This window comes from Sardina pilchardus, chromosome 5 (genome assembly GCF_963854185.1).
Source record: "Sardina pilchardus chromosome 5, fSarPil1.1, whole genome shotgun sequence".
Taxonomy (NCBI): Eukaryota; Metazoa; Chordata; class Actinopteri; order Clupeiformes; family Clupeidae; genus Sardina; species Sardina pilchardus.
The window spans coordinates 26,322,618-26,342,984 of record NC_084998.1 but is presented as its reverse complement, the minus strand read 5'-3'; the positions used below and the strand labels follow the sequence as shown (position 1 = coordinate 26,342,984).

The window sequence follows — 20,367 nt, the reverse complement described above, 5'->3', positions numbered from 1 at the left end:
ATCCAAACTCCAATCAGATTACATAATCGAGGCAGGCTACTTCAGTTTGTTCTGAGATGTTCTTTGGGTGGCTTCAAAGTTTGTTTAGGTCCAAAGTTCAAAGCTACGTTTACCATCATCTATATTCTAAACGTTAGAAGTCAATGACACTGTACATAGACTATTTTATCTGAACGAACTCAGGTGAAATAGGCTAAATGGGGAATTATGAAACAAATGAATGAAGAGAAATAAAGCTGACTGCTGACTTGTGATGGAACTAGTATTAAAGAAATGATTTGCCACAGTGATATGTGCCCATATTTTTTTTATTATTATTACCTATTCATTGGCCTATACCACTGTTAAAATAGCCAATGGACGGGTTATGCTGTCTAGCTAAGGATTTCAGCAGTAACGTGTCAGTGATAGAATGGACTTTGTACTCTAGACGGGGCCAATGATGTTGAAGAGACCGACAGTCACTATCAGTAGGCCCTACTGGGGGACGCTACAGCCTACCCTGCTTCCCACTACAATCTGAGACTGCTTTCAGGCATACACAAGACAGACCTGTTGCGTTCCAACATGGCAGGAAGGAGACGGAGAGCCAACAACGGCAGCAGAGGGGGCGGTGGAGGTGGTGGTGGTGGTGGTGGTGGTGGTGGTGGTGGTGGCGAGCAGAGGCAACCCCAACAGCAACAACAGCAGCAACAACAGCAGCAGCAACAGCAACGTCGCCGCCGGAATAAACCACGACAGGTGGGCTTTGATGAAATGAACAGTGGCCTGCATTCATTCAGGCTATAGTTATGAAAAAGAGGGAATATTCACATGTTCTTCGATATGAGGCTGCTTCTCAATAAGTCAAAGAACAGGAGTTCTCCTATCCTATAGGGACTAACTTGCAGCCTGTTCAAAAAAAGAAGAAATAGTCTAAGCCACATCTAAAAATGTGTTTATTTTTTTGAGATTCTTACTGACCAACAACTGAGAAATAAGCACATGGATTGAAGAAGTGTGTATTGCACATGGGACAGGCTGTAACATTTCATTGGAGTGAAGTGCCCTGTTGGCAACTCTTGCATAACCTTACAACTCATGAACGTGCAGCTTGTCTGACACTCCGAGAGAAATATAGGACCAATGGATATAAGTGAAGTTAAATTGGGGTTACATCTCAGCATGAGGCCTATGATCGTGGGACTGCATGTGTTAATGTTTAGTTTGTTCCATATGGTTGCATCTTCACTAGGCCTGCAATATCATTATGATGTGCTGATGTTTAGTTTGTCACATATCTCCTGTCCCATTTAGGCATTACATTCAAGATCTGTGGTTATAATAACAAAGGTCCATAATGAGTGTTCAAATTGTACTTAAAAAATAGTATAGAAAATAGTAAAAGGGAGAAATAATTAGTGGATTCTCTTAATATACAGTATTACATTGAAGAACTGTGTATGTCTTTCAGTTTCACAAATTATACTTGAGCCAATCAGCGAATCCTATCAGAAACAGCTGAGGGTCCAAAGGAGTATGACAACAGTACTCATTACTATGTTTATGTTTGCTTACAGATAACCGCTTTGGAAAGCTGTAAGTGTGAGCTATCAATAAACGTCTTATCAAAACTTAGATATAAACCACGGTGACAGTGTGTGCAAACATTTCTAATAGTAAGATGATGAAATATTATTCCTCTTATAGCATTCAATGTCCATCTCTGATACACACCAATCTTTGTCTATTTCATTTGTTGTAGAGTGCATTTTAGGGCCTTTTCCCTTCATTCAGATCGGAGAGTGAAGAGTGTCAGGAAGCAGGTGGGAGAGAGAGAGAGATGGTGTGGGATTGGGAGATGGGGGGTGGGATTGGGAAATGACTGCAGCTCAGATTTGAACGTACAGCACAGCTCCTCCGATTTCTTAGTGGTTATGTAATGTGCTTCAGAGTCCAGTGGGCTACCTGGGAGTCAGGATCATTCAGATAACCGCCTGACAGACGCACTCCAACAATACAGATGAGGTCAAGCTGAACAGCTGCTTGGAACCGATTTGGCACAAACGCCTGTACTCCGGGTCACTCTGTTTCAGACTACTGCTGATGGAGTTAAATACGATTTAGAATAAAAAATATGCATTCCTAAGGCATTTCCAGTGGCATAGAAAACAACATTGAGCTAATGACAACTAGGGGACAAAAAATAAGTTTTGAAATTTACATTTTGCAGGACACTGCGTTAATGTCTGATTATTATTTTTTTTTAATTCAGAGTATCTGTGTTTATTTTCAGCATTTCAACAGGAAATTCTCGAGGAACATATTGAATGGGTCTATACATATTGTTCACAAACAAAAAGTAACATAATACTAATAGCATCTTGTGTCGGTCATTTATCCACCAGACGCTGTCACAGCCTGCAGTCTTTGCCAGGGCCAAAGGTAGCGAGACGGCCATCCCTTATGAGAGAGTGACACTTGAGCAGGCTCGCAGAGGAACGGCAGGTCAGTCTGATAGCCAACATGGTTCTCCCTCCTTTAGATTCCTCTTGATTGGAGAAGCATGGTAAATGTTTGGGTCACTTTAATTCTGAGAAATTACAAATAAGGTCATAAAGAGTTAAGAGAGGAGATATGTACTGTAGGTGGACATTAATATGAGTTTTTTTTGTGTGTGTGTGTGTGTGTGTGTGTGTGTGTGTGTGTGTGTGTGTGTGTGTGTGTGTGTGTGTGTGTGTGTGTGTGTGTGTGTGTGTTATGTGTGTTATGTGTGTTATTTTGCATGACTACAGCTGATCGGCCAGTGAGAGTGTACGCAGATGGCATATTTGACTTATTCCACTCTGGCCATGCCCGTGCTCTGATGCAAGCCAAGGTTCTGTTCCCCAACACACAGCTAATAGTGGGAGGTATGTTAAGTCACTTGCTAAATACTGGTCAATACACACTTACAGTACTTGCATTTGTGTTCTTGTAAATCAGGAGAGTCCTTTTGATTAATAGTGAGAGATTGTGTATCTCTCTGTGTGTGTGTCTGTGTGTGTGTGTGTGTGTGTGTGTGTGTGTGTGTGTGTGTGTGTGTGTGTGTGTGTGTGTGTGTGTGTGTGTCTGTGTTCCTCACAGTGTGCAGCGATGAGCTCACGCACAAGTATAAGGGCTACACCGTGATGACCGAGCGTGAGCGTTATGAGGCCTTGCGACACTGTCGCTATGTCGACGAGGTGGTCCGTGATGCACCTTGGACTCTTAGTCCTGAGTTCCTGAAGATGCACAGGGTAAATCTGTCCTTCTCTCCTTTTCTTTATTTTTTATATTTTTCTCTATTTATCTTCTCATTGAGCTATATATGTATTTCTCTCTCTAGAGATAAGACATACTAGTCTGGCTATCACCATACGAAGCTCAATCTTTTAAGGTTGAACATTAGTTAGGGAGTCTGCGCTTTATTTCTACTGCACAAGAGGCGTGATCAATGGGCATAGTTCAAATGACTCCGTACGCTTGGATAGACCTTCAACCAATCAGACCAATGATCCGGGTGTCTTTTGGATAAGCTAGTTTGTGATTGGACCCAAAGGTTGTGGACAGGAAGCAGTGGAGACAGATGTGCAGGTTTCCAGCCTGAGCTGCCGGGCGAAATCCAAAATCGCCGGCAGGTCAGGCATGGTTCATCCAGTCCAAAGACACAGAGATGCATTCATTTTTTCTGTCTCAGATTGACTTTGTGGCCCATGATGACATCCCATACACATCAGCAGGATCTGATGACGTCTACAAACATATCAAAGAAGCAGGTACAGTATGCATGTTGCAGCTCTTATACAACACTGTTTTGTCAGTTCAAATAAAAGACTCCTACATAAAATTTTTCAAATGATTTCATTCTTAATTTTTTTGTTTATTCTATGGGAATCTTTACTCATATAGTTGTATACATGTTTGTGTGTGTGTGTGTGTGTGTGTGTGTGTGTGTGTGTGTGTGTGTGTGTGTGTCACAGGAATGTTTGTGGCTACTGAACGGACAGAAGGGATCTCTACCTCTGACCTTATCACCCGAATTGTGCGGGATTATGACGTGTATGTGCGTCGCAATTTGCAAAGAGGTTACACCGCCAGAGAACTCAATGTGGGATTCATCAATGTAAGTCAATCATCATCAGGGCACTGCACACCTGACTCTGTATCTTATGTAATGCTGCCATTACACTGAACAAGATGGCTTCAAGATAGCCGCTCGAGATTTCATCTGACCTTGTAGAGATAATGACGATCTCAATTCATCTCTTATCTGATAATCGATCCCACTCAATCAAATTACAACTAGAAAAGCAAACCTCCACCTATAGCGAAAACGTAACCGCCTCCTGGATCGAGACGGTGATATGGATCACTCGCCAAAATTTAATTTCTTCCATCCATAACTTTTTGAGTTATCTTAAGAACAGACAGACAGACAGACAGACAGACAGACAGACAGACAGACAGACAGACAGACAGACAGACGGACAGACGGACAGACAGACAGACAGACAAACAAACCCCGATGAAAACATAACCTACTTGGCGGAGGTAATTACAAAATCTTACTGTGACCAAGACTTATAAGGAACCTCTCATGGAGGAACACTGACTGATCATGGCTGATGTCCCACTGATTCCAGGACAAGAAGTACCGTCTGCAGAACCAGGTGGACAAGATGAAGGAGACGGTGCACACGCTGGAGGAGAAGAGCAAGCACCTGGTGCACCGCGTGGAGGAGAAGAGCCACGACCTCATCCTCAAGTGGGAGGAGAAATCCCGCGAGTTCATCGGGAACTTCTTGGAGCTGTTTGGGCCCGACGGAGCCTGGGTGAGTGTCTCCAAAAGCCATGCGTACACTTCCATAAGGCATGCACACACTTCCATTAGGTGTGCACACACATGCACACACATCCAAAAGGCATGCACACATATCCAGAAACCATGCACACACATGCACACACATCCAAAAGGCATGCACACACATCCAAGTGGCCTAAACGTGTGGTGCTGGACCAAAGCAATTCACAGCAATAATGACAAACATGACCCAGGAAGCTCTGAGTAAAAGGCTTGCCCCAAAATGTCACATAGTTATTGAGGGTCCCATGCACCAATTCTAGAAAACAGCACCACACTTATTCACATATATCATGGACAGCTGCTGAGAGTGTTCTGTGTCTTCTGTGTTTGGTATGGTCATTATCAAAGGCACGGGGGTGTCTGTTGACCTGATCATCTCTCTTCTCTCCCTCGGTGCGCAGCACATACTTCAGGAGCGGAGCGGCCGGGTGCTCCAGGCTCTGTCACCGTACGGGTCCCCCCGCGGCTCTCCCAGCAGCAGCCCCACTAGAGGGCGCTCTCCCTCACCGCCCACCCACTGGCCCCTCCTGCGCTTCAGGTCACCGCCACCCACCCCAAAAGCCCGCCGCAGCAGCCCTGGAAGTCCTGGCAGCGAGGGGGATGAAGAGGAAGAGAAATAAATATGCCCCCACACCGATACATATACAGAAAGACAGACAGACACACACACCGACACACATACACACACACACACACACACACACACACACACAAACACATCAATACATCATGCAAGTAGGCAAGACACATTATCTAACTCAATTGTGTGCCACATGCACACATACATACATATATCCATATGCACCACATATAACCATGTATGTACAGGCACTAGCACAAAAGTAACATGAAATGCACTTTGCCTCTCCGACTCAAATACATTCACACACAGAAACAGTAGCTCCTCAGACGCGCGTGCGTATGTCTCCAGAACTAAAACTCATAATTATGTATTTATTCCTGCACTGCATGTACAAACTTACTGATGGATTCTGGATATTGCATTCTTTCATATTTACATGTTGACCGATTATTTAATGTCATATAATTCAAATACAATATGCAATTAGTGTGCTGTAAAGGTGAGCTGGTTTAAGTTATCGTATGGTTCTTTTCAGTTTCAGTCTTAATGAATCACTATGATAGAAATGAGTGTATTGTTTTTTTGAAAACTCTAATTAAAGACTCCTTGTTGATTACTTTGAAAGCTGAGGTCTCACTTAAAGGGCTGTTCTGTTATGCTTTGGGGTGCATATTTCACAACCGTCTCTTTGGTCTTTTGGCTGACTCTGTCATGATGAACATCTAAAAAAATTAAGCCATCTGAGAGGGGGGTGTGTATGTCTAGAGAATTTGAAGCATCTTGGGCTTGTTTTTGGAAATCAGAAACTCTGCACGAAGAGGCGCTAAGCGCTGAAGCTCATTATTTTATTACACCGAGTCAGTGGCGCATTTTGCACCATGTGCTTCACTTTTATTAAGCCTTGCGCCCAAGTGTGTGCCAGAAGATGTGGTCTGGTGCATGATCCAAAAATCGCTATCTTATACCCTCTAAAAATCATTACATAACAAGAGAAACCTGGTAGCGAAAGGCACATATAAAGCACAGTCATGAGATGTAAGCAGCACCCTCTGCACGACAAATATCCTTAGGATTTGTATTCAAACATAATTGGGGTAAGCCTTTGTTCAGGCTATGTTTTCAATTGTAACCCCTTGTCAGTCAATAGTGCAAGTAATGAACAGTGTATACTGTTTTGTCGTTGACTATGAGAGCACAGTGACGTTTTAGAGGTTTAGTTGAATACCTATTCCATACGGTCTCGTGTGTGTGTGTGTGTGTGTGTGTGTGTGTGTACAGGGACAGGCACTAAAAAAGGCCCTGGACTTTCTTCTAAAAAGGCACAGTGCCATTCACACTCACACACACACATTAGGTGTCTATCATGATACAGTCTCACAATATTACGAGGATACGAGGATGTTTATTTGTTTATGTTTATTAAATAGTCACTCAGATTTTACAAATTGTTGATTAATGATCATTGTCTTGTCTTGAGTGTCTGTTCGTCTTTTTAAGATTAACAGACTTTGCACATACACACAAATCTACAACTTGGTCAGGTTGGTGCACAAACAGATGTCAGGTTGGTGCACAGTATCACCAAGATGTGTGGGGATAGACCTATTGCAAATATGTGGTGGTTGTGGTGGCAAATGTCTAGACAAGTAGACAATGCAAGTCATTCTTCCTCATTCAATAATGAGGAAACAGCCTATAACCTCCTGAGACCCGGGGAAAAAAAAGTTTTAATTTTGAGATTTTTTTTAGATGATTTAAGTATTTTGGTCTAAAGAAACATGCTGCAGCAAAAAAAATTCAAAAAATGTTCTTAGTTGCTGAGTTATCAGATGTCCTCTGCAAAGGACATCAGGACTATCCGAATGTCCTAACCCTATGGGAATAGTAATAGTATTGCATTAAAGTCAATGGAGTGTTAGGGTATGTGAGATATTACAGGCAAATAGGTGGCCAAGAAAGGCTTTGCTCCCCCTCAAGTTTTTTTTAACATAGCTTTCAGAGATGGCTACTATAATGAAGTGTTGCTATAATGGCTGAATTAGCATTCAGACGGCCATATAATGAGCCTGGCTCATCGGTGTTGCAGCCAGTCTGCATACATGGCACACTGTAGAGCTAGGTTTTAGGTTTGGAGTGGTTACTACACTCTCCCTTTAATGAACATGTGTTGAAGAAGTGCAATGGCTTGCTGTGAGGGCATCAGAGAGTATACACCATGATAGGGACTCTCATTATTTGACCTCTGACCCCTGTGCCAAAGACCCAAGAGACGAATGAAACGTTAGTGTTCAGGGCATCCTAGGATGGCAGAGGTACACTAAAGGGATGCTTGATGGATAAATTGTAAATGTGAAAGCACTTTTAGGAGTGGCAAATACTCATTTACAGGTAAATGGAGTAATCAGTTACCCAAAATACAAATTGGGTAATGTACATTGAGGCAAATTCATCTATGATGTACTTATTTCTTAATAAACCTTAAAGTTCTAGCTTACACACTGCTTCTGGGGCTGTATTGTACCTTAAGGGATCCCCTTTTATCCTGTATCTCCTTTTATTTATTAGAAATAAGTAGAAAAGACCTTGTTGTCTCACTCAACCCTCTGCCTTCTAAAACGTAGAAATTGCTTAAAAAGCAGGGGTACTGAGTCCCGATGTCCACTACAGGAGACATTGAACAAAAGTTATGTTTTGAATGTGTTACAATTGTTGGATCTTTCTGAAATTTCTCTGAATTCAAGTTGAGACTGTCATTTTTATGACACAAATGGACTGTGTGCAATAAAACACATAATAATGACCAAAAATGGTCAATTACCTCTGTTGCTGCCATGAAATGAAAAAAATTCAATAGCCGCCATTTTGAAAATAAAATGTGTTAAATCTGTTAACCCAACCCACATAATTGTGGTATCACCAGAAAGCCCAGGATGTCCTCTTGAGAGTACAAAAGGATTTGAATAGTTGGCATGAATGGTATTTCATGTATAAGACTCAGACTGATGTCCCCTACAGAGGACAAAAATGAATGGCCGGGTCTCAGGAGGATAATTAAATCGTTATCGTAATTGTTATAAATCAAATAATTATAACTATATGGGATGTGCTGTATTATAGCCTTAGAATTGCTGTTATTGTTATATATACACATAAGTAACATACATACATACATACATACATACACACACACACACACACACACACACACACACACACACACACACACACACACACACACACACACACGCACACACATACTGTACACACACACACATGGACAGTAATGCCATGACTATCAACGGGTCTCCAGGACTGACAAAGTGATCACTTTGTCAAGTCAAGTCAAGTCAAGTCAAGTTTATTTATACAGCGCATTTCACAGTCATTCAATGTGCTTTACATAAACAAAAACCAAACAGTTTTTGTTTATTTCATGTCTCAGTTAATCATATCCAAGAGTAAGGGCAAGTGAAACCAAGGCAGAATGCAGCAAGTGAAATCAACACTGTAAAAAAGGTTAGTTCTACTCAAATTTTCAAAGCAACCAACTGCACAGAAGGCATGAACTTCATTTCAGTTTTGAAGAACTACAATTATTAATTTGCGTCTGCTAACTTTTTCAAGTTCTGACAACATTTTGTTTTAATTCAAGTTAGAGGAATTTTCAAGTCTGTAAAAACTATTTTGAGTTCAGGTAACCATCCCCTGTAATAACTTGTTTGTTCCCAGAATGCCACAGCCCCAGTCAACACATTCTTAAAGAGATCACATATAAAGTCCTACTGAAATGTAATCTTGAAATAAAATTCAACTAATTGACAGTGATACTAAATGCCATACTGTTTTTGTCACGTTGTCATGTTAGTTTTTGTTGTTGCTACAAACCATCAGTACAACATGACCATCCACAACGGCTTAAAGATTTTCTTATAAGTAATCAATGATGATAAATGATCATTAAGGTCTACAGTAGAATGTCTGTTAATCTTTTTAAGATTAACAGGTTTGTTAATCTTACATAAAAAGATTAACAGACATTGCACATACATAATCTTTAACTTGGTGCACAGTATCACCAACATGTCAAATTGGTGCACCGTATCAGCAAGATGTGTGGGCCTAGGGTTACCTATTGCTAATATGTGGTGGTTGAGGTGGCAAATGTCTAGACGAGTAGACAATGCAACTCATTCTTCGAACATTCAATAATGAGGCAACAACTTATCTATTCTTTAAATAAATAATGACATCTTTAAAAATAAATTAAATAATTAAAACTATATGGGATGTGCTGCATTATAGGTTCAGAATTGCTGTTATTGTTATATATGCACATACTGTAAATATATACATACATTCATTCATACATACATAAATTAATAGTAGCCTACCTCACTAGTACCACGTGTTTTGCTGACTCTGGCTCCCAGTAGCATAAAAACATCGCTCTTGAATCAAGGAGGCAGCACTTCAGAGACACTCTGACAATCTGCAGCTAAGGTGAGTGTAGACTTTCACAAATTGTTGTTTGTCTCCATAAAAAAAGAACACAAAAACACATTATGAAAATATTGTAACCTTCATACTTGATGAAAAAGTATGACGATTTATATTGTACAAGCTTATATTGTGTGCAATTGAGTATATATTTAGTATGTTTTAGTTTGCTTTTCACACCAAATTGAGAGGGGAATAGGTACAGTGCACAAAGAAGTATTGTGCTTGTTGTTCTTTTAATACATTTTCAATTACTTTCACACATAAGAAAGGTACCTGTACTGTTAGCAACAAACAACAATTGGTCATACCCCTCGCAAATATTGATTTAATGTTTATTTTCTCTTTACCAATTTGTTTCTTTTGACTGAAAATGTCACTGCCACATGGCTAAAGGTTGTTAGTGACAAGAGTATATAGTGTGTGCAGCATTGATGTAAAGATGTGTTATTCATCTTTTTTCAGGTTTCAAACAGATCCCTGAGTCTCTCGCAGATTTCCCTCCATCCTTTATTGTACCAGTACCAGATTGGTAAGGAACTATAAAATGTGAACTGTAATATCCCAATTCCCAAATAATGTAGCTATGACAATAAAATAGATATATTGTATGAGGGCTGAAATACTGTAAATGACCTCTTAAGGCAATAATTTAATTGCCTACCAAATACATACTCTTTAAAGCAGAACCCCAATATTTTTTCAACCTTGGTCCCATTTGAGGTTGGGAACTTCAGTCTGGACTTTTTCTGTTGTGGAGCAACTATGCCTGTACCAGAACGGTCCGGACCAGAAGAACTGCTGAACGGTTTTGTTCAGAGCTGACAGAGAGGACAGATGTAGACAAGATAGGCTAATAGCTTTCAATATGGTACAATGTCTTTGTAAATTACATTTAGTGTTTGTGTTTCTTTCATCCTGATTCTCCCAAACAAAAACACTGTTGCTAGAAGGCAGACATTTAGATTTCGCCATTGCGTCTGTTGTAGAAAATATTGACAGTGCAATAAATGTAAAATTTACTAGACACCAATGTTAAGACAACTGTGGAAAAGAGGGATGCTTTGGGTGCTCTTCCAACAGGATTCACCCCCTGTGAAATGCGCCCCAATGTCGAATGTCATTGTGGAGAAGTATCAGACTCATACTGTATTCTGACTATAATTTGTTACCAATAAATGCATGTAAAAAAAATATATATTTTTCGTACAAAACAAATGCATCCAAGTGGAGCATGAAGTCACCACACTGGATACAGTAGTGTCTGCCGGGTGTTCTCCTAATTGTCTTTTCTCTATAGCCTGCTCTCCAGCGCAAAGCTGAGATGGCGTATCAAAGGAGACTGCCCACCCTGTTGCTCACCTTCATTCTCTGCTGTGGAGTTATTGGTCCCGGAGACGGCATATATTCCCTGCCACATCGCATCAAACGTCAATCTGATGCACCAGAAGTGATTGCTGTGCTGCCTAATCCTGATGTGACACTCATAGCAATGAGAGATGACAGGCACATTACAGAGCCAAATAATAACAACCAGAGAACTCAAGCAGAGGACTTAATTAACTATTGGCAAGATACGCACCTGGGCATAGGAACACAAAACAACTTAGTACACTTACCAAATGTGAGAAATCAACTCCTTCGAATTGATCGTCAGGGATCGTTTGACCATGGACATGGCCGATATTATAACTTCCAAATCCAGATTAACTCACAGCGTGGTCCTAGAGAAAGCACCACTGTGGCACTGATCATAGTCCCTGACGGCGTCACAGCAGAACACATGCGTGCGGCCTTCCTACATAGTTTAAGGAACCAGGCTAAAGTTTGTTTGGAAGTTGGAGACGTCAACATCTCACCCAATTGCCAAGTGAGAGGTGCAGGTAGTAACAAAGGTAAAAAGAATAAAGGCCCAGGGACAAGTGGGGGTGGAGGTAAAGGTAAAGGTAAGAAAGGATATAAAGCAATAGTAAGCAAGTGATTGGGTAGTTAGCCGATCCTTCCAATGTCAGTGCTTTTTTGTCAAATCAACTAATCAGTCAATCGGGTGCTACAATTGTCATAATGAGCATGCATTCTGTTTTCATTATTTTGCTTAACTGTAGCATACGGCTACAATTACATTCATACAAACTTTTGCATTTTTATTTTCTTTTTGCTGTAACAGCTACCAGCAGATGAGTGCATTGTGCATTGAAATAATTGTTTGTTGAAATGTTCACCCTGAATAGCTTGGGATACAAATTAAATGTTAAGTTATGTTATTATTTCATGTCAGGCCGACACTGTATGCTTTTGGCCCAACAACCTTGAGGGACCGAATTCCCCTCGAATCTGAATGGCAGTTTGGGCAGGCTCACACTATCCAGACTATCCATGTAACAGCTCCGGCACATAAGGATGTTATGCGAAGAGTGAGAGTGAGAGTGAGAGCAGTTTGGATGCGCTGTATGAGTACGTCATCATCATGACCAATTATGTAAGGTAATGTGAGTTATTATGGCTTTTGTAACTTAAGGAAAATCACACTGTGTGCCCAGCTTTAGGCTTTATTCCTTCAATCTGCTCTTGTAAAATGTTTACCCTTTGGTGAGTAATAAAGATTTGTAAGGGATAAACACTGTGCCACTGCTTGTGTTCTTTTCTCCTCTGCTCACAAATCTGTGTGTGTGAGACCAACACATACCAACAAATGGTTATCCTAGGCCATACAGGTCTCGAGATAGTCACAGAAAACTGTGTCCACCCTCATTTTGGGGGCTCTGGTGCGTCTGGTGGGTGACGGATCAAAACGAATATCAATGGTTTCGTGCCATCCTTATGGGGCTACACGCCTATCAAGTTTAGTGCAGCCTGGTCTTTCAGTGTCCCGGGAGTCATTGACACAAAATTACTGAAGAAAATACTAATAAATAAAATCTTGCTTCACTAATGCTTCGGTCATACTGTAATAGGGCAATCAAAACATTGACAATCGCAAATATGCCAAAATGCTAACACTTCTACAACTCCTTTCGATCTGTCATTCCAACCAACAAACTTTTTGAGATGTTATCGCTGGAACAACCCTTTCTAGAACGACAACTCCATGAACGACAGTTCTAACTATCAAGTCTCTCTAGAAATGAACTCCCTCTCCAGAAATGAAGCCCAGATTAGTTAAACTGTATGAGTTTAATACAGCTCTAATACATGTGTCAATGGCCACATCCATGCATCAAAAACAGGACAAAGGAGGAAGATAATGTAAACGGCATATTGTGCTGAAAACAGAACAGCAGCATTAGATATTAAACACTATACACATGTATTTTATAACATGATACACATTTCAACATAAAATAATAGTTTATGTGCCTAAAAATGTTTAAAGTGCAATACAACAACCTCAGTAACATATCCATATTTTTGACTGACACAGCCATTTATAAATTAGTGTAAACTTCATGAAGCCTCAGAAACAGATTTACATCTCTACCTGTAAAGCTGTTCTTTTGAACACGCGTGCTGTGTTCCACAAACAAAAAGAAACCCCTAAGATGTACTTCCACCAGCATCAGTCAACTAGTATGTAAACAATATGTATGTAACATAACATTCCCATTCTTTTCTGTTACAGTATTACAGGCATATAGTTCATTGCTACATTTTACGATCATCATTCTGTTCATACAGCTTACTGTAAGTGGAGTGCTCATGCATTCAGCAAGCTTATTTACTGACTATGCTGGATATGACACCACGGAGACGGATGCGGCCCTCCAAGCCCTTTTGCGTAACAAACTGGCCCAATCTCTGCTGCCTGGTGAAGTTTATCGGTTTGATTTGTACTTGGAGGCATCCCGAGGGTCGCTGCTGGGGTTGCTCCAGTCGTCTGCTTCAGGGCCTGTCTGGTAGTGTCGCCACGCTGACTTGTTGAAGACGGGAAGACGCTCAAAGGACTCGCTGGACAGAGCCTGTGGATTTATTACGTCGTAATAACGGACAGACAACCATTAGAAAAACAATCAACGGTATAAAGGGCCGTTCACACCAAGAACGATAACTGTAACGAGATCTATAATAACCAATATCGCTCTCGTTAATATGAATGACGTTCACACATAATCTATAACGATAATGAGTTGAAGAACGATATCGTTACGTTAGTAATCACTTTCAGAGCGATTTTGAGAATGATAAAAAGCTAACAGCCAATCAGAACCCATCACATTTTAGCCATTTATTAACATGAGGAGAGACTTTTTTTAATGGTTGGTCAGTGTGAACGCTTTTATCGTTATGGTTATAGTTATTAGTGGGCTTGCTGCAAGGCAGAACATCTATTGTTCTTCTTTGCCCGTTTTTTGAGAACGCCTCTTCTCCAAGAGCGTTTGAGCTATCGACGCGGTTCAAACACTAAAAAATCAGGCCCGATCCGGTGTAGGTTGCTTGCTAATGTCGGACGGCTGCCGGTTGTCGTTTTTCCGGTATTCCCGTTTTTAGACCATTGTAGTTCCGCCATGCTCCACCAGAGGCGTTTCCCCATTGAAATGAATGGGGGACTGTTCAGGCGTTTACATCACTGCCCCCTGGTGAGCAAGCCCACTCTTGCAGCTCCTCCACAGAGATTCTCATTTCTAGTTGTTCTAGTTATTGTTTTTGCTATGAACGGCCCTTATGGGGATACATACACTGGTAACATCTTATGCCCACTAGATGCTTTAAAATACAAACCAAATTATCTTTTGCATTACGTTGTTCAAGATGTGCAACCCACTTCTAATAATAAGTAATAAGATATGAGATTTTAACCTTTAGGTAAATGACTGCATCAGTTCCCACTCCCTCCATTGAGTATAGGTTGAGGTCTCCTTGGAAGTAGCGTGCATATAGCCTGGAAATTGGCAAACCATAGCCAAATCCAGCCTAAAAAAATATAATGACAATAAATAATTTGATTAATCTGAAAAAGAATTCTCCATCAATTATTCACACACTCAATTACAAGTCCTTTTTCCATCAGATTTTCAAGCGCATTAACTCTTAAAGCAAATTATGTTTTAGCGACATAAGAAGCGCCAAGACGGTTTTCCATTCAAAAGAACAATTCTAGCGAAGTGTAATTGAAAACTTTTGATGTGCATCGTTTTAAGCGAATTAACTTTTTAATGGAAAAAGGGTTACAGAGATGAAGGTCAGAATTCTATTCAGAAATGTCCCCATACAACCTTGTGACCATAGATCTGAATTATGTCAGTATGAAATCTAGCTACCAGAGGGGCTGCAGACTGTAAGGAGTCAAAACTGGGCGCAGGTGCAGATGAATACATGTAGTTAAAGAGCCTGTCCATTTTCCTGAGAGGAACTCCACCACCCATATCACTGATCTTGAGAGAGAGAGAGAGAGAGAGAGAGAGAGAGAGAGGGAGAGAGGGAGACTATTGCCATATGGACTTTCACTTGTGAATTTTAATAAATTAATAAATACATATTGAAGATTGTCAAATGATTTGAATAAGTGGCATCATTAACACTAACCCTTCAAACCCTTCTACATACTAACCTTTATTGAAAGATCCTCTCTTCCGAGGGTCACCATAGCTGTGACTGGAGGAAGCCCTTTGCTGTTGTCCTCATGCAACTCCACTGTGGCCCTCATGGAATTCTTTCCACAGAATCAGAACACATCAACCCAGGTACACCACACAAACAACACAATAACAACACATGGATGATTCAAGATCAATAGAGTTTATGTTGTTTCCTTGTGTAAATGGTTTATCATACCTTAAAAAGTTCAAAGAGCATGTGGAAGAGATGTGAGGGAACATACACCACCTGGATAGCCTTCTCTTTTGATTTAGCTGGGGGACAAAGGAGTGGTCATGATGAGTACAACGCTGAGGTCTCCAGAGGTGTAAGGAAAGTAGGAGATCCAAAACAGTGCCATGTAAAACAGACAATCCAATTCCTGACACTTACCGTTGAATTCCTCAATGACAAGCTCAGGCGCCATCATGTAGTATTGCTCGCAGAGCATCTTGGCTGTGTCATATGCATCTGGCAAGTTCAAGGCCATGAATAAGGTTCCAGGGGATTACATGCTTACATAATAGAGAATACAAAATAGCGTTTTTCAACTTGATTCTTAAACGTTAAAACTCGTCCTCCAGCCTCGTGGCTATGGCCAAATCACAGCCGTGAGTATAGGCTACATCCTGTCCTGCTGATGTACAGTACTGTACACACAAGACACTGTCAGTGGAAAGCAGTTAGCCTACCTCTCACCACTTCAGGCACGTTGCAGGCAGGGTCGATGCCCCCTATGTGTTTGGGGTGGGCAGTTGCATCACCGAAGAGGAGTGCTGTCATAGAATATTACATTTTAAACAAAAATGGTTAAACAAGGACAAATGATTTAATTTCTGATTGCATGCCATAAACACTACTATATTGTATGGGTGAACAGCAATGTCTACTCAACAGTTGTCAATGTCTAATCAAAGGTTGGACAGTATCAATTTCACATGGTATTCACAGTGAGCAACATTCATAGGAGAGGTAAGACCTTCTTTGTATCATACAGAGCCCGCAAAAGGGGGATTTATTCAGAGCAATAGTTTTCCTCTGTAATACTTTTGTGTACTCTCATAATATTGTTGCGTTCTCTCGCAATATTTTTGCATTCGCTTGTAACAGTTTTGTGTCCCCTCTCAATAGTTTTACATTCCCTCACAACAATTTAGCGTTCCTTCGCAACACTTTTGATCCAAAACTTTTGGGAGGGAACGCAAAATCATTGAGAGAGAATGCAAAACGTATTTCCAGGGAACGCAAATAAACATCGCAAGGGAAGGTAATAGAAGCTCAAGAAAACAATTCTCACCTCGGTTAAAAAAAAAATTCCCACCATGACCCTTTGCGGGCTCCATAATATCAGTATGTGTGCTCATGTTGATAAATTCTGTTTCTAGTGTTTCACCATCTCTAACTATGAAATTACAAGTTACACTATGTTTTTTTCACACAGGTCTCCATTTCTTGATGTCACCAAGTACTGTCGATATAATAAAACAGAAAACAAATTGGCGCTACCTAGCTCCAGTCGCTGCAACCAACAGCTACAGTGCTACGGGGCATAATGTTAAAGCTTGGTGACCTCAACAAACCGATATATATATATGTGAAATTCCAAAGAATTCTCCTTTAACTCTAAACAGTTAGATGGATAATATATTATAATATAAAAAGAATGTTAAAATTCACTCACTGTGCTGGTTGATAAGCATGCGGAAGGAGATTCGGTTGGTATAAAAACGATCCAGGAAGTACTGTACGTTGCTGCTGATGAAGGGGTCAAAGCCAAACTTATCCTTGTACTCGATCACCCCCTGGGCCACCGTGGGCACTACATCATTGTGCCGATTGCGTATCTTATTAAGGGTGTCCAGAAAGCTGAAAATAACAGTTATTATTATTCAGTTTCAGCTTTGTGAAAGGTTGTTGATATTTGAGGTCAACAACCAATCGTATTCCAATCTTCCTTTCAGTGTCCCTGAAGCACCTTGTTGAGCCACTTGTTGAGTCTTTGTTTACCTTTTACTGAAGCAGGACTACACATAAGCTCAGTGTAAATTCTGAATGGACAGCTAGAGAAAACCATACCAAGCTATTTTTTTTATTTATTTTTTTTAAAGGGGGGGGGGTGGTTTATAAGTGTATAAGTGCGGACAGCACCTTTAAATCAACTAAGTCAGTAAATGTGTGCTATTACCTCAGATGTATGATAAAAGATAAATTATACAAATGTAATTCACACACTCATTCAGTGTACGACCATTCTCTGGGCTTCGGGCCTCAAACTCTAGCAGCTCCTCAAAACTCTGAATATACCTGAAGGGAAGAACACACAGAAACACACTTGAGAAGCACTGTCAGGACATCTCAATAAACATAAATATTGTGTTATAAAGTCTGAGTATATTCATATTAGCGGTATATGGCAGTTTGAAAAGAGTTACACAGTGAGGTCAAGTTGTACCAGTAGTTTAAGTTTTTTACAGGTGTCCTCAACGACAATTTCAGTCGTCTGTGGTAAGTGTTTTGTTTCAGTAGACAAAATGCTTTTCTGATTGCATACTCTACACTACATATTCTAGGGAAATTAAGTGCAAGTCTGATGGGGCTATATTTATTCATCAAAAAAAATAAATATGTGATATCAGTTTATTAATTATTTTATTACAAATTGTTTGCTTGCTTGTTTTAAAGTAAAACCTTAAACCTTTTGGGGGTTTTAGAATACGGTTTGAAAATAAGCATTATGCCGATTGGCCTGCCATCTTCAAAAATATCTGATGACCTTAAGGTAAGCCTACAGATTTTTTTCATTGCTTTAAGCTCTGAACAATGTCCAAACCAAAATGTCAAAAAAGAAAGAACACTTATACTGTAGGTTTCAAACATCCAAAGGACCAGTTGGCTTGTTCTTCATATCGTCTAATATACTACACTTTTGCACAGTCTCTCCACTGGCTATGTCATATCCACTCACCAATTCTGCACATGCTGTAGAGAGGGTTGACTAAGCAGGTTTTCCGGCAACAGAGTCACCTCTCGCATGGTGTTGGCCAAACGGACAGCAAGCTCTTTCCTCAGGAACATATAGGAGGTCTTCTCACATGCATTCTCCCGACCTGCAGAATCACATTGACTTACAACCATGACTGACAACCATATTGAATCAAGACACCTATTGTGAATGAATGGAAAGAGCAGTGGGGATGGCTTTACTTGTTGTAAAGTGGCACACATTCCTGTGTAGGCCTATATAGGTCATGGCAGGGATTTTACTCAGTGAGTCATGTAAAGGTGTTTTGTCATTACCTTCCAGGCACCGTATACAGCTCTAAAAAAATAAGACATCACTGCGCCTGCCATCCTACGGTTGCTAAGTGACATTCAAATAAGTTGACCATCATATTCAAAATTAAGAGACCTCTGCAAATCTGAACATGACCGTCAACTCATCAGCAACCGTAAGATGACACCAGAAATGTAGTGGTCTCTTATTTATTTTTCCAGAGCTATATATCTATAATTTCCATGTGTGCAGGCCAAATGCTGAGGGAGGCATAACTAGATGTAGGCTATTATGTTTTCCAAGGTGTGTATTGGGAAAGCGCAAGCTCCTGTCTGAAATTGGAGACGCACACGCAAATGGGAGACGCATGCGCCAGGACTGTTAAAAAGAGAGGATAGCCTACAACAGTAATTTCTGTCGAGTTTCCAACTACTTTTAGCTGAGGCCCGGTAGTTGACCTTTAAAATATGTGTGGAAGAGCTTGTGCCAAATTAGGTTTCTGTTTTCGTCTGAGTGGCTCAAACCCTCGGAAGTGAAATCAGAGAGCGATATACGACCTTTACAGTCAATGCACTGCTTCAGTTTAATTGTTGTAAGATAGGCTACATTTTAAAAATATTTATTTTCTCCTGCGACACGCACTCGTTACATTAACTTCCTTATCACGTAGAGACAGGCCATTTATCTAATCTATGCGAATTCTGCAGTAGCCTACCCGCTGAACCACTCAGTCAAGCACACAGTAGACTTCGCGTGAATGAGCGTTTCAACTGAGTTTACACGCACCATCTACTGTAGCTTACTGTACGTGAAATACTGTACGAGAGTCTCCGTTAGAACTTTTCTTTATCCTCAAAGCCTATTGCTGGGGCGCATTTGTGTAGGGTAGGTTTGCCTACTTACCGAAATCGAGAAACTGCTGGATTGACATCGGTGAAGGTGAAAATCTGGAATAGTATTCGATTTTAGAGTTGACATTTTTCATCAAAAAGTTGATTAACCTCATTGCTGGCTACAATGCTTGGAAAACTTGGAAAAGAAATCGTTCTCGAGTCGAGTGAAATGAAGCAGCCAACAAGCCTAAAATAAGCCCTCGTCGCTTTAAAAAGGAAATCTTATAGATTTCAAGTATTAATTCGTAGAAATATGTAAGTCGTCATCGTCTTCCCTTTTAATTTATTGTAGTTAATCGTGCATGCATGAGACTCTAATCCTAAACACGTGACATGTTCCTTCAACTGTAGGCTATGACGCGCACAGCTATTGGTCAACAACACTCCACCTCACAACAACTTGTCACAAGACTAATTTAGCCTACATTTTGGAAGTCAACTTGTAGTAGTTAGCCTACTGTAGGCTACGTTAAGTATTTAATATCAGATTCTCAAATCAATTGAGAAATATCTACAAATAGCACCATTTTAAATAGGCGATATATTAAAAAGGCCTATATGTCAACGGTTGACTTGTCATTATCAAGGACAACCATATCTGTAACAACACGTAGACACAGAGATGGAATCAAGCATTACTACACAAATAAGAGGACCTTCGAGGATGTTGGGTGGAACTTTCGAA

At 40.5% G+C, this 20,367-nt stretch overlaps 2 protein-coding genes and 1 long non-coding RNA gene across 3 annotated transcripts; 2 read left to right on the top strand and 1 right to left on the bottom strand.

Moving 5' to 3' along the window:
• The first annotated feature begins 498 nt into the window (after positions 1 to 498).
• Positions 499 to 6,071, top strand: pcyt1bb (phosphate cytidylyltransferase 1B, choline b). Its single transcript, XM_062537096.1, has 8 exons — positions 499 to 741; positions 2,388 to 2,487; positions 2,775 to 2,891; positions 3,106 to 3,257; positions 3,698 to 3,776; positions 3,981 to 4,123; positions 4,644 to 4,832; positions 5,266 to 6,071. Exons 1-8 carry the CDS (start codon positions 568 to 570, stop codon positions 5,482 to 5,484), a joined length of 1,173 nt encoding a protein of 390 aa, XP_062393080.1. The 5' UTR covers positions 499 to 567; the 3' UTR covers positions 5,485 to 6,071.
• Positions 6,072 to 9,898: 3,827 nt separating this feature from the next.
• LOC134080593 (uncharacterized) lies at positions 9,899 to 12,554 on the top strand. The gene is made up of 3 exons (XR_009939232.1): positions 9,899 to 9,947; positions 10,410 to 10,476; positions 11,245 to 12,554. It is a non-coding gene; the product is annotated as an uncharacterized LOC134080593 (long non-coding RNA).
• Positions 12,555 to 13,061: 507 nt separating this feature from the next.
• On the bottom strand, positions 13,062 to 20,016 carry pdk3b (pyruvate dehydrogenase kinase, isozyme 3b). Its single transcript, XM_062537093.1, has 11 exons — positions 19,693 to 20,016; positions 18,481 to 18,622; positions 17,748 to 17,819; positions 17,197 to 17,381; positions 16,208 to 16,291; positions 15,909 to 15,986; positions 15,714 to 15,790; positions 15,490 to 15,591; positions 15,200 to 15,313; positions 14,739 to 14,852; positions 13,062 to 13,900 (listed from the first exon to the last, which is right to left on the bottom strand). Exons 1-11 carry the CDS (start codon positions 19,793 to 19,795, stop codon positions 13,757 to 13,759), a joined length of 1,215 nt encoding a protein of 404 aa, XP_062393077.1. The 5' UTR covers positions 19,796 to 20,016; the 3' UTR covers positions 13,062 to 13,756.
• Between the last annotated feature and the right edge of the window lie 351 nt (positions 20,017 to 20,367).